The sequence below is a fragment of the Tribolium castaneum genome, chromosome 7 (assembly GCF_031307605.1).
Source record: "Tribolium castaneum strain GA2 chromosome 7, icTriCast1.1, whole genome shotgun sequence".
Classification (NCBI taxonomy): Eukaryota; Metazoa; Arthropoda; class Insecta; order Coleoptera; family Tenebrionidae; genus Tribolium; species Tribolium castaneum.
In genome coordinates this window covers 9,121,278-9,139,635 of record NC_087400.1, presented here as the reverse complement: position 1 = coordinate 9,139,635, position 18,358 = coordinate 9,121,278, and the positions used below count along the sequence as shown (strand labels likewise).

The 18,358-nt window shown below is 30.2% G+C and overlaps 2 protein-coding genes across 5 annotated transcripts; one reads left to right on the top strand and one right to left on the bottom strand.

Annotated features, from left to right (window-relative positions):
- On the top strand, positions 1 to 12,467 carry LOC661827 (uncharacterized). Of its 3 annotated transcripts, XM_971305.2 has the most exons (5): positions 7,766 to 7,928; positions 7,982 to 8,158; positions 8,206 to 8,408; positions 8,464 to 8,575; positions 12,249 to 12,467. In XM_971305.2, the coding sequence occupies exons 2-5, from the start codon at positions 7,987 to 7,989 to the stop codon at positions 12,404 to 12,406; spliced, it is 645 nt and encodes a 214-aa protein (XP_976398.2). In that variant the 5' UTR covers positions 7,766 to 7,928; positions 7,982 to 7,986; the 3' UTR covers positions 12,407 to 12,467. The 3 variants fall into 3 exon arrangements, with proteins under 3 accessions (XP_008198575.1, XP_976398.2, XP_008198574.1); XM_008200353.3 differs by lacking the exons at positions 7,766 to 7,928; positions 7,982 to 8,158; positions 8,206 to 8,408 and adding exons at positions 1 to 584; positions 653 to 784; XM_008200352.3 differs by having other exon boundaries at positions 7,767 to 8,158.
- Tasp1 (Taspase 1) lies at positions 12,407 to 17,733 on the bottom strand. Of its 2 annotated transcripts, XM_064357866.1 has the most exons (6): positions 17,589 to 17,733; positions 17,242 to 17,529; positions 16,647 to 17,192; positions 12,821 to 13,051; positions 12,618 to 12,769; positions 12,407 to 12,566 (listed from the first exon to the last, which is right to left on the bottom strand). In XM_064357866.1, the coding sequence occupies exons 2-6, from the start codon at positions 17,267 to 17,269 to the stop codon at positions 12,477 to 12,479; spliced, it is 1,047 nt and encodes a 348-aa protein (XP_064213936.1). In that variant the 5' UTR covers positions 17,270 to 17,529; positions 17,589 to 17,733; the 3' UTR covers positions 12,407 to 12,476. The 2 variants fall into 2 exon arrangements, with proteins under 2 accessions (XP_064213936.1, XP_973095.1); XM_968002.4 differs by having other exon boundaries at positions 17,242 to 17,730.
- Between the last annotated feature and the right edge of the window lie 625 nt (positions 17,734 to 18,358).

Sequence of the window (18,358 nt, the reverse complement as noted above, 5' to 3'; positions counted from 1 at the left end):
AGCGGAATTTTTTCCGTAAAAGCGTTTGATGAACGTAACCCTGTGTTAACATTTCATCACAAAATAATAAATTATCCAGCTCTCAAACATTCGTTACGTGGAAAAAGAGGCTCGTCTTGGCTAAAGTGAGACACGTTGACGTTTTCATCTAAATTTATAAATGTGACAGTGCAGTGACGTCGGGACGCCCGTCTATAGGCGTTTAAATATCACGAGATAATTTTCGCTCACAACATTTTCAAAATAAATTAGTCGTCGTAAGACTTCACGGGATCGAATTGACTTCCTCTCACAATTCACTCGAGTGTAATTAAACCATGTGGATGATAAATAAAAGCACAACAGTTTTATTTATGACTCTTATTTTAAATTTGTTACATAAAATTAAAGCCAGTCCGACGAAGCAAGTGACACTTCAAGTACCTTTCGGTGAAACTGTTACTTTGGTGTGCGATAGTAATGATGAGGACCATTCGTTTTTCTTTTGGTTTGTCGACGAGAAAAATATTTACGTTGGGCCGTCTTATCAATACGACAATGCGAAATTTAAGTATGAAGTACTGTCAGGAAATTTAACAGTAAAGGTGAGTTCAAGGTGCATTGGCTTGGGGGCGTCAGAAATGAACATTTTCACAATTTTTTTATTTTTAAGGCCGTTTCGAAAGATGAGGAAGGTGTCTACAACTGTGTTTCAAGAGGGGTTTCAAAAGAATCAATTAATATTCGGTCTGTTCGCATGATTGTTAACGCGGACTGGGAAGATGTTTACGAGCATGATCCGAATGTAAGTAGTTTTTTATAACATTTTTTTATTTGGTACATTTTGACTTCACTCATTTATTTGATACGACACGAATTTTGTTAATTTTTATACAGGCTGTCTCAAAATTGTCGCCCGTGCTTTTAGGGTTTGCTTCAGAAGACTGAAACAAATCGAAAGTTTTTTAAATTTTGTTAAAGATCATTTATATCCAACTCTATAACTCGCTTATGGTTGGTCCTACAAGAAAAATGCAAATAAATATTTTGTAGGAAATTTTATCACCAAAGTGAAAACTGTAACTGTTACTGAACAAAAATGTAATTCAGTTTTCAATGTTTGAGACGAAGACGAAAATGCAGCATTTGAAAACGACTCTGAAGACTTCAGTGACCTTTATGTCACCTCCTTTTTTTTCTAAAAAAGTATTGGACCCAATAAATCAAGTGTATTTTAAATCACAAGACGTTTTCTGTTAAAGCAATTTTTTTTTTAAATATTAATTATTTTTAAACTTATATCTCGCTTATGGTTAGTCCTACATGAAAAATGCAAATAACTATTTTGTAGGAAATTGTATCAGCTTTAATTTTGGTGAAAAGGTAAAAATTGATAGGAGTAACTGTTTTCGAGATATAAGCAAAAAACAAAAAAACTGTTACCTTAATTAAGCGCTTGCATATAAGCAAATTTAGTACTATTAGTATTATTATTATTAATGTTATTGTTATTAACATGACGACTAAAGACGATTCTGAAGACTTTAGTGACTGTTATGTCTCCTCCTTTTTCCTCTACTAAAGTGTTAGACTCAATTAATTTAGTTTAATTTCAGTTTTTCAAACATTTTATTTTAAAGCAAATTTTTGTTAAAGATTATTTATATCCAACTCTATAACTCGCTTATGGTTAGTCCTACATGAAAAATGCAAATAACTATTTTGTAGGACTCTCTCGCTTATGGTTAGTCCTACATGAAAAATGCAAATAACTATTTTGTAGGAAATTTTATCAGCTTTAATTTAAGTAAAAAGATAAAAATTGATAGGAGAAACTGTTCCGATTGTCCTTCATTATCGAGTTATTGATACGAAACTAAAATTTAGAATTTAAACATTAAATTTTATTAAAAGCAAATTTACCAAATTTGTTGTCACAAAATACGCTACAATGCGATTTAGAAACTTTTCCGCATATGCCCTAGCCCTTGTAGAGGCATTGCCATCATAAACACCTCTAACTTATAACCGAACTTTTAACAATCGAGAAAATCTCGAATGTAATAATGTAGTAATATCGTATTATTTTAAATATACAAATCCGAAGAAAATTAATAATACTCCTCACTAGACAGAAAGATCTAAAGAATTTTAACATCGCTAACATCAACTAATGAATTATGTTCCATAAATAATTGGAAAGACAGCATGAAGCTTATTATTTACATTTTTTATCAATAACTCGAAAACTAAAGACAATTGGATTTTTTTTACTTTTAACTTTCGATTTGTATTAACCTCCTGAGTCAAATTCCTAACGCACGGGCGTCAATTTTGAGACACTCTGTATAGAAGTAGAGCATAGAGGCTGTTTCTTTTAGGGCCTATATTAGACACTTTTTAACTTCTAATATAGCTAGAACTTTAAGATTTTTTATACCATTCTGAGTTCAACTAAATTACTTTCAAAATAACTACAAAAAAATTGGGGTCAACTTTGAAATTTTAAATAGTAATCAGAATCAAATATTGTTATTGCAATAAAAATACATATTATTACAATATATTACATTATGTTATATTAAAATAAGTCAAAAATTCTTTTTGCACTTGAGAGCCAAAGGTGCGAAGAGTCTTCTCAAATCTTCACGATTGTCAATTGTCAAATTGCAAAACTACTATGATTTTTTGAGAATGATGATCATAAAATGATCATAGAATGACCCCGTTTTTTCAATGGAGATCAAAAGAACATCAATTTTCATGCAGGCTTTTATTAACATATATACAGGGTGCTCAAAAACTGTCGCACCAACTCAGTGGTACGTTATTGAGAAGCAAGTGCAGATTACGGGAAAAATGTTGAAAAAATTCCTAAAGTCATATTTTAAAAAATCTGAAGCTACAAACTTATTGTGTTAACTTCTTTAGTTTTCATAATTTTTTTAATGTTTTTATGCTTCACACTAGGTAATCGTTCCCTAACAAAACGATGATTAATTATTTTTAAATTTTCTATCAGACTTTAGCAGTTTCTTTAAATTAAAAAATTAAAATTCATTTAAAAAATCACAATGTGTAGATGGGAATTATTTCCTAGGAAACCGTTTCAAAAATAATTTATTTTTATTCGGAAGTAATGTTACCGTTGGGGGCGCCACTGAGCTAGGTCGAAAACAGTAACCATAAATGACGGGAAAATGTTTATTCGGATATTTTGAGCGTTGTACGAATTTTGAGCCTTCACAATTATTGCATTGCCTATGCGGAATGACTATTGTATCTTTAGTGGAAGAAACGAATATTGACAAATTAGAGATGACGAGGAAAACACGAATAACGATGACTTTTTGGTTCACTTTCTTTATTGGAAAATTATTACAAAGGCATTGAAAAGCCTACCTTGTTGCATAATTTATGTTTAAGTGTATTAGCAGTTGTTAATCTTAATTGTAGTTTTGTTGATTTATCAAAGTATTTCATGATTTTATCAGTGGAAAAATTCTAACCTAAAATTCACAAACTTCACTAATTTATTGGTTTCTTGAGCCCAACTTTATGTTCGCTGTGACCCATTACTTATAGTCTTTAATTAGACAACTGTTTGATAACACTTTGTAATAAAAATTTAAATCTTTTTCACTTTTTATCCACTTTCAAGTTCCAACAATAAACACTTTATACCACGAAAAACTACAGAACCAAAGTCAACGCTAGTATTTACCACCACGTACTTTTAAAGTAATTCTTTCTATTGTAAGTAATTAACACTATACACGCAAAATTGTTGAACAATTCATTAAATGTCAGTTAAATGTGGCATTACGAAAATTTCTTTACTGTTTTCGACATTGTTCAAAAGTCATCACCAGAGGGCGTCTAGTTAATTTTATTTCCGAATTGTTGATCAAATTCTATTGCGATCACGACTGTTAGACAACGTTGCCACATATCATTTATCTAAAATTCGTTTTTAATCAATCACTTTAATACTAAGAATTTTTTTACTATTTTTACCTTTATATGAAACCAGTTCTCTACCACACACCATTGAGTTGGTGCGTCAGTTTTTGAGCACGCTGTATATATCTCTTAGAGATTTTGAAAATATCGCAAAAAACTATTCTACTACTTTTATTTTTAATCAAGTAAATTTTGAAAAAATACTATAAAATTGTGCTATTAATTAAAAAAAAACGTTCAATGTTTTCACCATTTTTATTCAAGAATTTTAAAATTCGATGCCAGATTGACTGTGTTACTTTACATAATTCACTAAGTTAAAATAAACCATAATTAAATATAATTGTTGTACTGCTATTTGATAATGAACCAGCTAAAAACTAAATAAAATATTCAAGTTTGACAATTGTTGACCATTTTGCAAGCTCTACTTGATTAACTATGAAAATTACAAAGTAAAATCGGTTTTTTGTCTTTTTTTTTTCAAAAACTGTAGAAAATAGGTTTAGAACGTATTGATAAAAGTCACCAGAAATATCGATGTTCTTTCGATTGCCGTTAAGAAAATAAAGTCGTTTCATTTAAAAAACTGAGCTGTAGCAGTTTTTTGATAACCATTTTGAAAAAAATCATACCAGCCATGAATTTTGACAGTTGACTTGATAATTTTGAAAATTCTAGAAGACTCTTCGAGCCTTCGATTATCGAATGCAAAAAATAAATCACTCATAGCAAAAGGTTCAAGGGCTGGAATATATTAAAAAAACCCTTGCAAATAAGAATTAAAAAAAATGACATGTCAAAAACTATGACAGATACGTACCAACAATTTGGGTAAATTTTAAAGCTCTAGCTATATTAGAAGTTAAAAAGTTTCTAATGTAGATCCAAACAAAATCATCCTTTATTGTAAATAATGAAAAGAAAAATAAACTTGTAAATTCCAAAAAAATAAGAAAGTTAAATATAGCCCAAAAAATCGTATTATACGGGGTGTATCAGAACTCACTCCCCACCGGAGAGGTGCTAGTGGTAACAGCAGTAGAGATGACAAAAATGCAAAAAACTGTAGGTCTTTTATTCTTAGTTTGCGAGATAGAGAGGTCTCAAGATGACCAATCCCAGAAGCTCTCTACCAGGTGTACTGCATAAGTAGATGCGTTACTAAGGAATAAAAAAATAATTCAAGTGCCCACTTTTATTGTCCGTTCTACCTATTTTTGTTTTCCTAGCAACGTGTTTTATTCCCCTAATCCTCCAGAGCAAGGCCTTTTGTGATTGGGTATTTTCAAACGTTCTTATCTCCCAAACGCAGAGTTAGAATTTTTTTGTAAAGGAACTTTACCTTCAGAATTGCCTAAAGTATACGCACATTTCCGGTGGGGAGTGAGTTCTGATACAGGCTGTATTTAGTAAAATTTTAAAAAATATCGGCTTACACAGACTGAATTCCTCGGACGGGTCTATTTTATTTCTTTAAATGCAACATTATGACATCAAAATGACATTTATGATTTCATTCGTGAAGTCATTTTTATTTGTATATTTTTTTAATAACAACGAACATTTTTGATAATTTTTTAAACAGTACCCATTTTTATCTTTCTGGAATAAATTTCAAGCAAATTATTGTATAAAATTAGAAAAATATTGAGAATTAATGGGTTTGCTCTTTTTGTTCTACACTTATTTTATAAGCGGCAATAGTTTTTATATTTTTTTTTCTATAATTAGCATGAAAATACTTAATACTAACAAAAAAATAAACAAAGAGCTATCACCGCTTATAAAATAAAGCAAGAACAAAAAAGCTTTCTGTGTAATAATCGCAATACTTTGATAACTTTTTAATTTTAATTTTTCTTCTTTTGATTTTTTGCTTTGCTTTTTTAATTTTTTTATAATCACCAGAAAGATAAGAATGTGTATTAGTTGTTTCAAAACTATAAAAACTCCAACGGCCAACGTCGCATTTTACCGAATTATTTTTTAAAATAAGATTAGAAAAATAGTAAAATAGCTGTTATTATTGATTAGATCTCTCATTGAAAGTATAAATTACATTAGCTATGCGATGTTGGCTTTTTCATAGTTTTGAAGCAGCTAATACTAGCTAAAACATCAGTCACATTGTCAGTTGGCGTTTAAAAAAAATAAAAATGGCGTCATTACTTAAAACAAATAACGTCAGAAATGTCATAAGTTCATTACTCATTAAAAAAATATAAAATCGAGCTGTTCTAATAAATACGAGTATATGAATTAAAAATCACCCCGTATAGTCAATGTATTTTTGGTATAACTCTTCTTACTGAAAAGTGTGTTTCTCCCTATATTTTTAAGTAGGTCGTCTTCACTACTGATATTTTTTTCTTACATTCTCATTTTTCTTTAATTTTATGTACAAATACTGCGCATACAATTTTCACATTTTCAATGCTAATAGCAAGCATCTTGTTTGCAAGCAGTGGCGTATTTATAACTCGCATCTGAAGGAGATCCAAGTTATAAAATTAAAATAAATATAGAATTACAAAAAAGTACAACTGGAGGAATCTGTAGATCGGTTTTTCTTTCAAATGGTTTGTTGTTCTCTTTGTTTTAATTTTTTGATCAAATTCAATTATACAGTTTTTGGGACGTAATCATTGAAACTGCAACAGAAAAGAGAATATTTTCTTAGCGCAATAAAAAAAATTCTAGAAATTTCTGAAAACACAAAATTTAATTTTTCGTTGACCGTTTATTATTTTATTTAAAAAAGAATGTATTAATAGACGTCATTAATAGTCTTCTTCATGAAGTAACTGTTTTTGGGATTTTGGCGTTTTCATCATATAATGTGTTCAAAAATGGTTGTTCATCAAGTCGCCTATGAAATTTTAACGTAATGTGCCGCTTAATTTAAATTGTGATTGCCGTCTAAGTGACAGATCCGTCAAAATAATGCAAAAAGGCTTCGAATCCAAAAACGAAAGAATACAAAACATCAAAAATCACGGAAATATAAAACATAAATCAAAACAAACTTTGTCGAAAAATGCAAAAAGTGAGTAAAAAGCTAATTTAAAGATTTGACAGAGAAACTAAAATAGTCATTTGGAAGAAACGGCACAATGAATTTGAATTCCATAGTCAACTTGATGAACAACCATTTTTGAACACATTGTATTAATTAATTACAAGTATTTTTTACAATTTTTGTGACCTTTTTTGTTATAAATCACATGTCATATTTCTCAATGGTAACGTGATTTTTACGAGAAATTGTATGGAAAATGTATGAAGTTTTTGTGGAAAAGAGAATGAAAAATTTAAAAATGGTCTACCTCGAAGACAAACAAAGGATGAAGGTATTTTATAAGATCTCATCTTTATCGATGGGATGAAAACGATGAAACTGGTTTTGATTTGTTATTAATTTCTAATTTTAACACAAAAAAAGTTTACGGTCAACGAAAAAATATTGTAGTAAACTTATTTGTTAATGGACAATTAATAAACTCAACTATTTAAAGCACTCACTCGCTCTCGCTTGTTCGTGCTTTAAACAGTTTCGTTTAATAACACCATATTTTGGTCTTTTCTTTATGACTCTAGAATTTGTTTCAATGTTGATTCAAGTTATTAAAAAATCATTCGTCTTAAAAAAGCCCGGATTTAAAATAAAATCAAAGCAGTCCGTCCTAATTCCCGTAAAGGTGAACACACTCTTAAATCAACAAGTTTTGCGCCGATTGAAGTTGTGATTTTTATCCGACACAATTTAAAAAATAAAATACTACAACTAGACCATGCAACCATGAGTGCAAGGCCACTTATTGCGTAACTCAGTTACCTTCAATCATGGTTGAAACAAACCAGTAGTTACGTTTCGTTTCGATTCAACAAATAAATTTCTCAACCAAATAATAAAATATGGACAGAAAGATCGGTTGTAACAATTTTATTTTAAATAAAAACAACCAACCAAAAGTTCGATTAAGGTACAGTAAATATTTAAGAGACTCCTTTAGCAAAAACAAACCCACAAAAATAGACTTTATGAAAATTATCACTGATCTGGAGCTGGAAAATGCCGAAATGGAACAAACCATCAAACTGTTAGAATTCAAAAATAAGGTTTTAGAAGAAAACTGCCACTTTCTCAGAGAGAAAAACTATTACGTTGAACGAAAATTACACGAAATTGAGCTTAGTAGTGATAACGAGAGAGGTATGCAATAGATAAATAATGCTAATAGTGACAAGGCAAACATTTAGTTACACGGCAGGATTCCTGTGTTGATGAAACGGAACAAACCGAAACCGGCAAATTCGCATATTTAAAAGAGCGCTTTTCTGGCGCTCTTTTCGGCTTCGTTGTGCCAAATCTGTCGAAAATCTTTCGAAAAATTAAAGAGAAACGCAATGAAATCAAAGAGTTTGACAAAGTTAATTGTCCGTTCAAAAAACTAAACATTAAGGTGGGCATGATCCGAAAAATTTTTTTGCTTAATTAAGTAATTATCTTTTTTCCAGGTCAACGTTTACAGAGTGGTGGTTGTTTTGGGCACACTTATGGTCTTGTCAGGGGTGGGATACGCTGGTTATAAAATATGGAAGAACAGGTTCAGACATCCCACTTACTTAGGTAAATAATTTCGAGGAGAATGAAAAGCTTCTTAAAAGGCTTTTTTTTCTCGCTCAATTTTAAGTAAGCACATAAACAAATCAATTAAAAATGTATTCTTAACTTTTTACTTACCTTCCTCTTCTTTTGATTTTCGTTTATTACATTTCTTCTTCTCCTATTTAAATATTATTAAGTTATTTTTCTTGTACAATGTATTTTTAAATGATTTTCATCTAGTCGTCTGTGAATTTCCCATGTAATATCAGAAATGCCGCTTTATAGAATTAATCTATTTATTAAGTTTCCAATTCGGAAATAAGCTTCGACAGTAAAAGTGTTTTCTTGCACAGTATAACAATTTAGGTGCATTTAAACAAAATTTTTAAAAAATTAATTAATTGACAATTTGTGAATTTCACAATTGACAGTTTTGACATTTATTGACAAAGCATTCAATTAAGTAGAGCGGCACAATTTTTATTAAACGTAAACCAATTTCAAAGTTAACTAGATGAGAATCATTTAAAAACATATTGTATTTTATTTTGTATTGGTATTGTATTGGGTGAAGCTATACATTATAATACATTAGAAGTATTGGGAGTTGTAGTAATGATAGTTATCTGAAAATTTGTATACGACCATAACCTCTTAGATTCTGCCCAATGAAAATATTTTCAACATGGCGACACTTCCGATTATACCGGAAGTCGCTATCAACTTCCTTATTTTTAATGGAAGGCTATATTTTGTAATGCGTTTTTGGGTTAGAGTTATTTTAAGATAGTTTTCATAAGCTCTCCCTGTACCTAAATTTAGCCGTTTACGAAATATTTAGGGTTTTTAAATTTAAAGTCTACCATTTTTTTAATTTTTACAATATTCTTTAGCTCATTTGAAAGACGAAGCCTAGATCTTTCCCTGGTTCTTTCAGCTTTTAAAGTTAAGTTTGTAGAACTTTAAGCACCTATAACTCTTTTTTTTAAATGAAATGCCACCAAGTTTTATTTCACTAAATAGTAAATGGTAGAGAATTTAATTCTGCATTCCACGGTTGGTCTGAAGATGTCTTATATTTAAAAAAATGTCGAAGTCTAATCTTAGTTTTTAATTATATGTCATAGCTTTCGTTTTACCACAAAATATAAAAGAAAGTATTTCATCGAAGTTTTTCGAAAAAAATTGAGACTTAGGTTGACTTAATTTTTAAATTGAAAAAAATAGCAATTTAGTAAATCGAACGGGAAAAACGAAAAAAAGGCTTCAATAGAACGAAAACAAATGTTGGTTGTTGGTTGCAGCTTTCTAAACTAAAATTAATTTACATAACAAACATAAAACATATAGATGTAAACATACAATTTGTTCAATGGTTAAGTACATTCAAATCCGTTATCAGTTATAAGTTTTGTTTTAATTACAATTTAAACATCAATTTTAAAAAATCTGATCAACAATTTAAGAAAGATTTTCTTACACTCTTCAACTCAAAATAAGCATAACATCTAAAATTAATGCAGTATTTTATTAATTTTGTTAATATGTGAATTCAGGTTTAGAAAAAAGTTTAGAATTATAAATTAGCCGAAACAAATCCAGAATTTTTTCACAAATTCTTACAATATGCCAAATTTGGTAATAGCATGCATATGTCAAATGTTAATGCCCAGAAAATGTGGCAAAATTTTTGAGATTTGGTGCAGAAATTCTTCATTAAATTTACAAAAATTCTGACCTCGTGGATAAAAATTTGGTAGACCTCTCAAAAGAAAAAATTAAATAAGAAAAAGATTTGCTGATTATAAAATTTATAAATGAATGTTTCATTTATTATTCTATGATACCTATGCAGACAAAAATTAAAAATCGTAAAGCTTTCTGAAAAGCCTAATTTTTTTAATGAAGCACAAAACTAAAAATATGACAAATTATCAAGGAATAATTTTCTAATACGAGTTGAGACAACCACTTTAAATTCCTGATAAGGCAAGCAGCAGATTTTTTCCTAAAAAAAATTTTAAAATTAACTTTTCAAAGAGACCCGATTTTTCAGTAACTTTGGAATAAGTACAGTCTAAACGTGTAGGTACAGACTTTATCTATTATCCATTTTCTTTTTTCGTTTCTAACTATTATACGTTTCCACCAGTTTTGATGTAAATATGTAAACTGTTTTTGTTTTATAAAATATGTTTTTTGAGTGTTTTTTTCACTCACTTTACGAAAACTTCTATTGGCGATTTCAACTTAATCCAAACTAAAACTTTATTTTTTTTTTCGAAAAAAGTCGATGAAATATTTTCTTTTACATCATGTCGTAAAGAAAAATGTATGAAGTATAATTAAAAACTGACAATAGACTTGGACATTTTTTTTCAAAAATAAGGCATCATCAGATTCCCTATACTTATGTTTAATAGTATCCAAGTTATAATAACTTTTTTTCGGTACTTAATAGAAATTGATAACATTGTTTAACCCAGAATTATTAAGAAAAGTGAGACTTTTCTTGTTAGCATCACTTTTCTTATTAGTAACACTTTTCTTGTTAACAACACTTTTTTTTATTCCTTCCACATTCTTTTCATTTCTCCATTTACAAAATTATTGGTAATTTTTTTTCGTATTTAGCCTTAGTCTTTATAGGTAGTAAATCTGAATAATTTGTTTACTTGGTTGTGACTTGTGATGTTTTATCACTAAGGAAACAAATGCTTGATACGGATAACTTTGCAAGTAGGAACAAGACAATTTCTGTTTTAAAATCATAATTTTCGTGAAGTGAAGTACACGAAAAAAGTGCGTGTTCAACGCATAAGAAAAGTGAGTTTTCTTTATTTGTTAAACAATGTACTATTGTTGGGATTGAGAAATTCGTTAGCCATAGGTTTGTCTCATACGATTCCATGGAAACGGCAGAGAAAATGTGAGAAATTAAGTTTTTCAAACCAAAATTCAATGAATTTATTTTGTTTTCACAGGACGGACAACACAAATTTTAAACAGAGTTTGTAGTTTGTTTAATAAAAATTTCTATGGCAAACTATGCAAAAATAGCTGTAGTTAGTAAGGAATTTCATGTACAATGTCAAAAAAACACATTATCACTGATAGGTATAGGGAATTCTAATACAGATAGATGGAGAAAATAATCCTCCTCCATCTAGTAAAATAAAAATTGGGACATCCCATTTGAAAAAATTAAGTTAAGGGTATTTGAAGTTGACCAAACTTAAAAGTTTTGGGTTTATTTTTTTCCAATTTTAAACACACTAAAGAACAGATATAGGCTTTCTCTTTTAACTCTCCAAATATGATTTTGAAATGTTTAAAACTATGAGAGTTACCGATTTTTTAAGTGACAGGAGCAAATCCAAAAATTTCCAAAAAATCCAAAATATCTCAAAAACGGTTAAATAGGAAAAGCTTATAAAAACTCCCTTAAAATAACTCAACTTATCCAAAAACGTAGTAAAAAACAACTTTCCATTTAAGATAAGAAAGTTGATAGCGACTTCCGGTATAACCGGAAGTGCCGCCATGTTAAACATATTTTTATTGGGCAGAACTTAACGAATTATGGCTAAGTACCAAGTTTCAGATAAATATCTTGGTTAGAACCTTCAATACTTCTAAAATGGGGTTTAGATGGAACCTCCTGTATATACTAAAAATAAAACTGTATTTTCAGTGCCTTCTGAGGATGAAGACGACGACAGTGGCGAGGAAATTTTCAGAGCTCCTGGGACGTCTCGAGGTGCTGAAAACGTCGCTCTGGTGAAGACAAACTCAAGTGAAAGCTTCAGTACTGACTTTAAAAGTATTTTAGATACGGCAAGTAAAAAATAATTGTAGCTTTGTCATGTTTTATTGTGCGTTGAGTAAAAATATACAAATATACCTAAAATTATTCAGTCTCTTATTCAGATTTTTTCCTGTAGTTGTATATGCCACTGACATTTACCTTCGTCCCTACTGAGACACCGGTAGGTAATTCGGAAATTAAAGCCTAAAAATAAACACCAACTAGTCTTTTTTCACAGTTTAGAATAATTAATACCTTTGGATTTTCATCACCACATTTCATAAAACCAATGCTCATCGACTCGGTCGTGTGTGCCCAAAGAACAGCCGAATCACCTGTTTTATTATCTATATGCAACACTAAAGCCCCACAGAGCTTGGTAGAAACATTTTTCAAAAATCGTGAATCTAAATTCAGGTTAATAGTTCCAAAAAATTAATAACAATTATTATCCTTACTTAAAAACTTGTCAGTTATCGACTGGCTAAGACCTATAGTAGGACACGCACTACTTTTCACGTCTTCAGCAATTTCTTTGGCTAGCTGAGTTCGCATTAAATGTTCTCCACATCCTGACGTACAAACAGCCACTGAATTTTCCGTTTCTGGACTGAAACTATCAGCCCAGGCTCCACTTGCATAAACGGCGGCTTGGCCGACTCTGCCAGGACGCTTTAAAAGTATACCACCTGGAAGGTTTTTCAATATTTGAAACAACCATGGGCAAACTTTCCATGAGTAAAATCACACCGTTATACAAAGTAATTTTTATTTGAAAATCTTTTTTATCAATCTTTTTTAAAGTAAAATATTTAAAAACCTTGTCCATAGTAGTTATTAATAATACAAGTGCGCAAACACAAACTTAAAGTTCGAGAGATGTCGTTATACAACAAGCGTATACGAGTTGCAAATCTAGACACCCAAGAACTTTAAGCATTTTCGCAAGTGTTATTCGGAAGTAAAATTACCGTTGGGGGCGCCACTGAGCTAGGTCGAAAACAGTAACCATAAATGGCGGGAAAATGTTTATTCGGATATTTTGAGCGTTGTACGAATTTTGGGGCTTCACAATTATTACATTGCCTATGCGGAATGATTATTGCATCTTTGATGCAAGAAACTTATGTTGACAAATAAGAGATGACGAGGAAAACACGAATAACGAATGACTGTTTGGTTCACTTTCTTTATTGAAAAATTATTACAAAGACATTGAAAAGCCTACCTTTTGGCATAATTTACGTTTAAATGTATCAGCAGTTGTTAATCTTTATTGTAGTTTTGTAGATTTACCGCAGCATTTCATGATTTTTTCAGTGGAAAATTCTAACCTAAAATTCATAACACTTCACTAATTTATTGGTTTCTTGAGCCAAACTTTGTGTTCGCTGTGATCCATTACTTATGATCTTTAATTAGACAACTGTTTGATAACACTTTGTAATCAAAATTTAAATATTTTTCACTTTTTATCCACTTTCAAGTCCTAACAATAAACACTTTATACCACGAAAAACTACAGAACCAAAGTCAACGCTAGTATTTACCACCACGTACTTTTAAAGTAATTCTTTCTATTGTAAGTAATTAACACTATACACGCAAAATTGTTGAACAATTCATTAAATGTCAGTTAAATGTGGCATTACGAAAATTTCTTTACTGTTTTCGACATAGTTCAAAAGTCATCACCAGAGGGCGTCTAGTTAATTTTATTTCCGAATACAAATTATTTTTGTTAAAACATTTTAATTTAAAACACGTTGCTGTGGGAAGCGTGTTTTAAGATAGTGAAAACATTAATTTAAAACACGTTGCTACGGGAAGCGTGTTTTAAAGAAATGAAAATACTTTGTTATCGGAAACGTGTTTTAAAATAGTGTTTATAATCTAGGATTTAGATATTAAAAAGAAAGCTTAAAATGTTACCAACAAAAAAACAATATTTTTGAAGTCAAAATAAAACAATTACAGTAAATATTTAATATTTCCCATTTCTTTACTTTTCTGTTTTTAGGTCAATTTTATATAAATAAATTAATCAATTTCTTGACACAATTTCCAAAATACTTTAATTGGTTTACTTCGAAAATTCGACCAAAAAGGCTCTTAAAAATTTATACATGAGAAAGGAAATTACAGTAATATTTTTTCAAGTAATTGCTGAGAGACCAAATGTTTGTGATTATTAATTTTATTTGAGTTCACTACAAAATACTTTCGAGTATTTAAGGAACAGAAAGTCAAATTCGAGTTAGAAAAAATTCGCCAAATTTAAGTTCTAAGGTTTCTGTGGTAAAAAACATTCGTATCCAAGGTGTCTGTTGTTAAATTAGAACAAAGTTGCGCATTTTTATACTGAACAATTATTTGCAAAAAAAATAATGTATCATTTTTAATTTTTAAATTATTAAAAAAAATAAAAAATTGTAATTTTCGTTTTTGTTTTTTAAGCGAAAACGAAAAGAACTAGTCTTTTTTAAATAGAACATTCTTCAGGCATTTTTTCCCAAGAAACCTAAATCTGTCATCGCTTTTTTCAAGGCGTTCTTGATGTCAGAGTTACAACACTCAACTTTGTTTTTTTTATGAACGCCATTACATGCTGATTAAAATTGAGAAAATAGTGTTTTTGCAAAGAGTGGTTTGGAAAAAAACGCCAAAAATTTTGTTTAACAAAATTAATTAAATTTTGACAGTTCTAATAAATAGGCAAGCAGAATTTTTATAATTTACAATTTTTATAATTTTTTAGGTAAGTAAATTTGACGGAAATGTCAACGTTCTGGATCCAAATTCAATTAAACTCCCAAAATCTAGTTTGTTTAAAAATTGTTGCCGTTTTTTCCAAAGCGCGCTTTTTTTTTCTTCATTTTGATCAGCATATAAGATTCAATCACATCATGTGATACATCGTTGTAATCAGGAATAAAAACACTTTTCAAAAATACAAAAAGGAATAATGGCTTTCATAAAAAAAAACAAAGTAAATTGTTGTAACTCTGGCATCAAGAACGCCTTGAAAAATACGATAAGAGATTTAGATTCCTTGGAAAAAAGTGTCTGAAAAACGTCCTAGATGTCCTACTTAAAAACGTCTAGTTGTTTTGGTTTTCGCTTAAAAAAATAAGAACAAAAATTTCAAATTTCCGTTTTTTTTTCAATTATTCAAAAACTAAAAATGCCACATCAAGTTTTCGTTCAGATAATTGAATAATAATGCTGAATAGCATAAAAATGCGCAACTTTGCCCTAATTTAACCGACTTCGTATCTGTTATAACGTTATAACAATTGAGATCCCCATGGTGGAACTCGAAAAACGGACACCTGTAGACACTTTCACTTTAACACCAATATGTACAAAAAATTTATTTTAATTGACTTCATATAAAAAACAAACAATTTTATGCTATTTTGTGGTTTTTATCGAGTCTTTAGAAAGAATAAAATTTTACAAGTAAAAAATAGAACAAAATTTTTAGTAGTCGGTTTAAAAAAAACAAGATATTTTACTAATCTTAGGAGCTAGCCAACCGCTGTGTGTAGTAACAATTTGAACTTTTGAACAAAATCAAAGCTCCTACATTTGAAAGTGTTTTTTCAGTCAAAAAACCTTCACACACGAATTTCTAACATTATAAGAAAATAATTATTAAAATATGGGCTAGACAAAACTCTAATGACTGCAAAAAAATAGTTTATTTTTTAAACAACAAAATCGGTAAAAAATTCAATATTTTTCGGAATTTGTCAGTTCTTGATAATTAAAATTAATTATTATTAAATCGCTAAAAATTTGTTTTATTATTTCTAATAAAAAATGTTACTTAAGTCATCTCAAGTATTATTTTGGCAAAAATTGCAATTAAATTCTAATTCGTATTCTTAATTTTGACTTGTAAAGTAATTGAATTAATTAATAATTAATAAAATAGTTTGAATTAACTTGTGGCAAAAGTAAAATTAACCGAGAATTATAACTTAACTACAATTAAATATCAACTACACAACAAATGATTAATTAATAACTAATAAAATAATTCTAATTAAGTTGTGGCAAAAATCAAATTAACCGCGAATTAAAATTTAACTACAATTAAATATGAACTACACAGCAAAAAAAATTCGTTACTTTTTTCAGGCAAACATAAATTATTTACAGTTGCATTCTAAAAAAGATAAAAATAATAAATAAAAAAAACATTATTCACATAATTAATAATTTTGTTAAAAAAATTCTGAAAAAATTCGCGATATTTTAAAAAAAATTAATTATTACCTGAACTACAACCGGCCGCTACATGTCCACTGTTATCAACACACACAGCCCCCACAGTATCCAACAACTCGTTGTTTCTACTGTCCAGCAATTTTTGGTACTTCCTGTACTGTTTCAAGGCCTTTGCACTCACCAACGCCTTCTGACTAACTATTTTCAAACCGGAACTTCTGGCAAATTGGAGAGCCCCTCTCCCAACAAGAAACGACGGTGGAATTAACCCAAAAGGCAAAGGCTCGACTTGCTTCACACATATATCGTAAGCCAACTCTATCGGGTTTTTAACATTTTTCAGCGCACCACAGCCCCCATAAAGGAGAGTTTTTCCATCCATTATTGACGCATCAGTCTCAACAGTTCCTTCATTTGTAAGATTAGAACCATAACCACAGTTTGTCAATGGATCGTTTTCTAAAACCGCAATTACCACCTTTACAGCCTCTAACGCTGTTCCGCCGCTTTGCAACACCTCAATGCCTTTTCTACAAGCTTTTTTTGATAGTTTATTGTATTGTACGTAGTGGGAACTGCTGTGGGTGCCGGCACCTAAAGTAGCACTTTTAGCAATTGTGGGTAACACAGGGGTGTGACCTACCGCAGTGGACGGCCACGATACCACTCATTTTGCTTTACTGGAGCCACATTTCTATTATTTTCACTTAAAACTAATTACATTTGTGAGGTTAGAAGTTTAAAAATTTTGATGTGTCCAATTTGTGTGAAGACAGCTCCCCAAACCAGCTCCTCGAAATTCCGAAGAAACCCGAACATGAAGCCAGTTTCACACTAGCACAATACGTTTCAATTTGCGTAGATGTATGTTTGGTTGTCAGCTTTGAAACCGTTTAATAAAATAAAAATCCGAAAAAACACTAAACACCCTCTTAAAAATGACATTTTAAGAAAGTCACTTTGCTAATAGCGAAAAACTCAATTATTTACCACAAATTGCTTCTTAATTTTTCCCACTTTTTCACCTAATTTCAATATTTATAGCTCCGCAAATGCACTATTGCAGTTTTCGCCCCATTTCACCCCGAAATCGGTTTTGTCACACAATGCCCTTTTGACCACCAATTCAACAATAAAAAAGACGATTTTTAAAAATAAAATTATGACCTTTTAGTTGTTGGAACAATGTTAAAAATTGTTATGTTGCCCAGCTCCGCAAATGCACTATTGCAGTTTTCGCCCCATTTCACCCCGAAATCGGTTTTGTCACACAATGCCCTTTTGACCACCAATTCAACAATAAAAAAGACGATTTTTAAAAATAAAATTATGACCTTTTAGTTGTCGGAACAATGCTAAAAAAATTTATCTTGTCCAGCTCCGCAAATGCACTATTGCAGTTTTCGCCCCATTTCACCCCGAAATCGGTTTTGTCACACAATGCCCTTTTGACCACCAATTCAACAATAAAAAAGACGTTTTTTTTAGAGTTTAGTTTAATCCCAAATAACTCGAGAACGGTACAGTTTGACGACATGAAGCAAGAGTACCTTTTTTATTAAAAAATAATTGGGCTTTTGATTTTTGACATCAAAAATACGTGTTTATAGGCCGAAAAATTGAGTTATCACCTAAAAACTGGAAGGGCCCCCTTGTCACCGGAAATGTATAGCTTTTACAAGATTTCCATTTACACCATATCAAAGGGCGTCTTTGTGTCTCTTGGCATGCAAAATTTCATAATAATCGCATGAACGGTA